Source organism: Amborella trichopoda, chromosome 12 (assembly GCF_054954075.1).
Source record: "Amborella trichopoda isolate Santa Cruz 75 chromosome 12, AtrichopodaSantaCruz75HAP2 v2.0, whole genome shotgun sequence".
NCBI lineage: Eukaryota > Viridiplantae > Streptophyta > Magnoliopsida > Amborellales > Amborellaceae > Amborella > Amborella trichopoda.
This window is the reverse complement of record NC_142347.1, coordinates 14904652-14910672: the sequence shown is the minus strand read 5'-3', so window position 1 is coordinate 14910672 and position 6021 is coordinate 14904652. Positions and strand designations below refer to the sequence as shown.

Genomic DNA, 6021 nt, shown 5'->3' with positions numbered 1-6021 from the left:
TTGACATCCGAAGCCTATCAAAATAACTGAAGGGCTTGTGCAAGGCTTGGAGAGAGTGTTCGGGTGTTCACCGCAGTATGTCAATTTATATCCAAAATAACGTTATGATGGTAAAATCCGAAGCAATCAATGACCAAGAGGATTGGCCCCATAGATTAATAGCCGAAAGATCTAAAACTAAGGATGACCATTAAAATCAAGATTTGGAGATATGTCCAGGAATGTCAAGATTTACCGATGGTAGATGGTGAAGAAACACTAGAGACCAGGGGGAATGGTGATGGATAAACATGAGGACATCTTAGAAGAACTTATAGATTATAAAGGTATTGTTGGCTGAAGTTTTATTTTAAATTCAAATGTTGTGTCTCACTAAGCGAGTTTTAACTGTGGTTATCGGGGATTTCTTTTTTTTTTGGGTAGTTCAATGGGGAAGACATACCTCTATCTGTTTTCTTTTCAAATAGATTCGGTATTAGTTTTTTGAAAATGTTAGTGAGGTGGTGTTAATAGTAGGAATTAAAACCACAATGAGATGAGTAAAGCGTGGGATACTACCACCACGACCCCTGCCCCTTTTCCAGTTATAGCGGATTTCAACCTTATCTATTCCAACAGCAAAGCGTGGGATAAGATTAAAGTAATAAGAGGATATCATCAAGAGATGAGGATCATGACATATGTGAATCAAAGGAACACACAAAGAACAGAATTGAAGTTAGAACGTGATTTTCCCTCTCAAACATGAATTGTTGTTAAAACTATTGCTATTTGAATTTGAATTCTAAATAATACAAATTAGATTGGGATGGATTCCTAACCAATCAAATATGTTTTTTTATATTATTAACCATCAAATTGAAAGATGAAGGGCTTAAGTCAACAGATGATTGAGCGAAGCTTATCTTTCTCGATCAACTCTCTCCCAAAGTCTCTAAAAGTACTATGAAGCAAACCCGCATCAGAGAGTCACACAAAGCACCAGTTATCAAGCAGGAGCCACAATTAAAACTCATCCTCCTAAATATCAACGAGGTGGGTCCATTAAGGAGTCAATGGTATTGTTTTGAGTTCATTTTTTTTATTCGGGGTGATTGGTCAAAGGGTACTCCTTGCTTTACAGAACTTAAATATGAATGAGACGCATGTGTTTAAGCATTTGGAACTCGTCCCCAAATCCATATTTCAAAAAAAAAAAACGAACCAACCCATAGAGGGTATATCATCAACTCAGGTATATTAAGCCTAAAAAAACGAAGCAAAATAAGGACAATGGGCTTCTTCATGATCAGAATCGTGATTGTCTCCTATACCGCCTTAAAAAGAGAGTAAAGCAATAGGCACAAAGCTAAAAAAAATTAGAGCTTTTCCAAAGCCAAACAACTAGAGCATAAACTCGAAAACCCAATCTAGTGGTCCGATGGCACCCATTTCTACCCATCGAACGCGACCTACCCATCATCCATAGTAAAAAAAATAGCCTTTGTCAAATCAGAATGAAGCATTGTACAAATAAAAAACGCGAGGAAGCAAGCTTGAGTCACTTGACCCTAACTCATCGTCAGTTAAATTGGTGGTGAGAGCCACTTAGCTTGACCAAGGGACTTGCTGCCATCAAAAGGGAGCCCATCCTGAAGTCTATCAGAGGTTGAACTACATGACCCATAGCAACTGTCGAACATGCATCAAGCCAAGGGGCAGAAAGCCCTATGTCAAATGTTATTGTTGGGCAAGAAGCCCATTATGACCTTATGAGGCAGCTATCCCCTATCGAACATTAGTCCAAAGGGAAAATATCCTTATCCTTTATTTTTAACTTTTATATCTTATGAGACTCAAGAATTGAAAATATTATTAGTAAAAAAAAAATCTTCATCTTTTCAATAACCCCCTATACCCCTCTGATCATAAATTTTTTGTCTAAATAAACACTAAAATGACACCTTAAAATTTAATCCCACACTACTTTTCCTCTCTTTCTCTAAAAATTATCTGTTCAAAGCTTCCCATACTAAAATGCTGCTTCTCTCGTACTCATCCAACGAAAATATCCTCTGAAACCTCCTGGCCCCTGCAACATACCCAAAATTTCAGCAACCAAAATTTCGGCCAATTCTCAAAAGCGAATGAAGAAAATCAACCTGAAAAGTTGACATTACCAGCGAAAGGAGAAACCAGAGGCGTCATTCTTGCCGGAGAAGACGGCAAGGTTCCATTTTCTGAAGCGTTGTTATTATTCGGAGGTGGTTTCGTGATCATTATGCTTTGAGTCACTCTATTGGCTTCATCAGAGAACTCATCAACTGAAAATCGTTAAAAACAAAATGAAAAATAGAATTAAATCGATTACAGTAGAAAAAAACACATACACATAGAGAAATGGGGGAAAATCAATGACAAAAAGTGATAAATACACAAAAAAGAAAAAAGAAAAAGCACTAACACGCAAAAATGTAACGAGAGAAAGAAATAGAGGGGATTTTTCTCAAATGGAAGACAAACAAAAAAGAAAGAGAGATCAAATTGTATTTTCCGGCTCACCTTTGGTCAGAGATGGCCGGGAAACAGGTTTCCTGAGCTTGCTAAGCCCATTTTCCAGCTGTGGTCCGGCTAAAGTGTCATCCCAAAGCTTATCCAAGAGCGCCATAGTTCAATCTTATCTCTTCTTTAATCAAAATTATCGATTATAATCACAACAATTCCAAACTTTATCGAACAGAGATAATATGGGGAGCTCTAAACAAAGATAATTTTAGAGAGAGAGAGAGGAAAAGTAGCATGGGGAGCTCTGAACATAAATAATTTTTAGAGAGAGAAGAAAAAGAGAGAGGTAAAGTAGCTTGGGATTAAATATTAGGGTATCATTTTAGTATTTGTTTAGATCAAAAATTTATGGTCAAAGGTAGAGGGGGTTATAAGATAAAAAAGATGGAGATTTTTTGTTTACAAGTAATATTTCCAATTCTTGAACTTCATTATATATAGAAGTTAAAAATAAAAAGTAAAGAGATATTTTTTCTAATCTAAATGTTTAATTCTCCATCAAGAATCCAATCTAAAAAACTAGAAACAAAAAAAAAAAAAAAAAAAAGCCATTGGGTAGCAAACCCTCGTTTTCATCACTCGGCACAAAGCCCAAGTATGTCTTTTTATCATAAAACCTCATTTAAACCACTATAAAGCCTGTTACCCTCAAAAGGGAGCCCAACTGCGGTGCCTCAAAAGCTCGATTGAGCAAAGCACACCACCAAATATACCCAAGCAAGTGGTAAAAAAGGTCATCCTGGAACAACGCTATGTAGAGCTAGCCTTCGATTGAAGAGGCAGGCCATCCAATGTGATAGTCAGCCACTTAAATGGGGCATGAGGGCCCTAGGTGTGTTCGTAAAAAGGCAGCTTGTGTTCTAGCATATGCTTAAGCATAAAGAGCAAACCATGAACCTATTAAACCTGATAAGGGTTGTACAGTCAATGTAAAAATTGATAAGTTTATTCATGTCCATAAGAGAGCCATTATGTAGTTGAAAATAGCATAGCACAACGGGCATATCAAGCATGCTGGTCCATGGTTCTTGAGGGAACGACAACAAAAAATGCCTAGCAAGATAAAGGCTGGACCGGTGCTCCACAATCCTAGAGAATTCCTACTTGTGGCATGGGTCAGAAGGCACGAGGAAGAATCAGAAGGTTTGTAGCTGCTATGAAAATTCGAAACCAGTTTCAGCAAGGAACCACAACAAAAATTTCCTTACCATTGTGAGGGTAAAAAATTGAAATAATCAACCATGACTTATATAGGAAGTCATTCAAACAAGATGCTCAAAGGTCGTAGCAGAACCCTTGATACACCAAGAACTTCAAGATGACTAACTACGCCAGAACCGTGGTAAATATTTTAAAAGTAAGAGTCATGATCAAAACTTTAAACAAAGTCGAATGATGATGATGGCCAGGGTTAGGAGCAAACATGCAATGAGGTCTCTACACTCTCAAGAAGGATTTCGTCCATTACCAAGGACCCAGTCACCTGTAGCCAAAGATGCCTCCCAAACCCCTAAGAAGGTAGAGTTTTATTCAGCTAAGCTCACAATCAAGCCAATAACAGATATGGTGGAAGGAATCTCAAGCTTTACCATCATCCTCGAAGCTTTTTCCGAACTAAATGACGTCAGCTCCACAAATCCTAATCTGTCATTTTGCTTTGTTAAGGGCCTAATTACAGATCTCAAATCACCAAAATTTGAGAGGGCTTCTAAATCCTAAAATTTCTCGTAATACACCACCAAGGGTAGGGAGTCAGAAGTACTCAACCCAACAAGGCATGTACAAACTTATACACAACGAAAGGCGCATGAGGAGGAGATGGGTTACACATGTAATGAAATATCTAAAAGTGTCCATACTTGGAAGATTCCAACAAGTTTGAGATCAAGGGAACTTTGAGCATGCTTATACATAGGCCCTCATAGCAGATAATTGAAGGAGGCATAATAACTTACCAAAACTTTCAAGAGTACGAAGCCTCTTGGTGAAAAGCAATGCAACCCCCCTTGACCTTTTAAAAGAATTTACTTTTACACCTTGAAAAGGTTGGGGAGCCACGAAGTCCGCAAGCAAGTTGTTACTTGCCATATGTTCAATACAACTATCTAAAAAGAGTAAGGAAAGAAACCTAGAGAGTCTACAAAATATTGGAAAGGAGCATGCAAACCTTGCAAATGATGTCAAAGGTGTGATGTACCTAACATAGGAAGTTGCAGGTCCCTACACAAGGGAAAGGAAGGCAATTAGAAAGCCAACAAATTGCAAACAGCAACATAGACCAAAAGTAGCACAAGCAAAACGTTATGTCCCATTAAAGGGCAGGCAATTGCAATGGGAAGGGTAGGATCTAGAGGTAATATTAACTGATTGGTTTCCTTACAAGTGATTAATTCCAAAAAGGAACAAATTCTTGAAGGCAGACCCTTGCATCCTATCGCCGGTATGATGATGATTAGCACGAGGCTCCTGCCAGAGGTGGCTGTTATGAAAGGACACTTCTACACCACAGGCAACTACTAAAACCCCTATGACACCTACTCCAATTCCTCAAATTGTGCCTCCCACATCAATAATAAATTTGCTGGTATCTCCTCAATAGCAAGGCAAGGTGTATGTGGGCACGTAATCAACATCAGTTACCAATGCACCAATCAACTCCAAGGCTATCCGTGCTATGGTAATGGAATGCCTTAAAAATTTGCAATTTGTTAGGCATGAGGGTATTAGAAGCATACCAAAGCCGTATCCGGCATTTAGGGATGAAATTGATGGTACGAGTTTGTCCCAACAACATGTGGCCCAATATCTCTCAAAAAATAACATCGGTCACAAACACATATTGATTAGGTAGTTTGTTTAGAATCTTTCAAGGATGGCCTTTACGTGGTACTCATGCCTTAGGTCGATCACCTCTTGAAGGTAGCTGGAGGGAGCCTTCTATGAATGATTTATAATGTTAAGATAGATGTCCTTTTACATGAATTGATGGATACCAAGCAAAACCCCAATGAGTCGATGTTTCTGTTTATGAACTCACTTTGGAGTGCCCAGATTTTGAGGCTCTTAATGAAGAGCTCAAACTCTGCAATATGACATAGCAAGCAATTAAGGAAGATGATCACTTACAGGGCCAGATTCATGAGTGTTGGAGATGCTATGGCCTTTGCCGCTAAAAAAGACAAGCCTTGTCCTACTCCAGAAGAGGTGTTCAATCGTATTCTAAACCCGAAGCCCAAGAAGAAGTCTCAATGGCCTGTAGAGCCCGACTTGGGAGAATTATGGAAGAACTCGAAGGGAGGAAGTTCTTCCAATTATGAAGCATGCCATATGCTGGGTTTTCATGAGGGAAGCATAGCAGCTACAGTTGACTGGATGAGGTTGAGGTCAGGAAAGAGACTTAAACCAATTCAAAGTCTAGCTTGGCCTAAACTCCTAAAATACCCCGGACCACCACTGGTTCCCTATCCAAACTCACCT

At 38.8% G+C, this 6021-nt stretch overlaps 1 protein-coding gene across 1 annotated transcript; it reads right to left on the bottom strand.

Moving 5' to 3' along the window:
- Positions 1-1831: 1831 nt before the first annotated feature.
- LOC18424640 (dormancy-associated protein homolog 3) lies at positions 1832-5176 on the bottom strand. The gene is made up of 5 exons (XM_006829224.4): positions 4925-5176; positions 4712-4764; positions 2542-2662; positions 2160-2303; positions 1832-2071 (listed from the first exon to the last, which is right to left on the bottom strand). Exons 3-5 carry the CDS (start codon positions 2645-2647, stop codon positions 1989-1991), a joined length of 333 nt encoding a protein of 110 aa, XP_006829287.1. The 5' UTR covers positions 2648-2662; positions 4712-4764; positions 4925-5176; the 3' UTR covers positions 1832-1988.
- Positions 5177-6021: the final 845 nt, after the last annotated feature.

Bases quoted from the DNA above. Each gene is read 5' to 3' on its own strand.
- LOC18424640 (XM_006829224.4), bottom strand. From the start codon at position 2,647: ATGGCGCTCTTGGATAAGCTTTGGGATGACACTTTAGCCGGACCACAG. The intron at 2,304-2,541 runs GTGAGCCGGAAA...AACGATTTTCAG, and splicing joins CCGGCCATCTCTGACCAAAG to TTGATGAGTTCTCTGATGAA. The intron at 2,072-2,159 runs GTAATGTCAACT...GGTATGTTGCAG, and splicing joins TCTGGTTTCTCCTTTCGCTG to GGGCCAGGAGGTTTCAGAGG.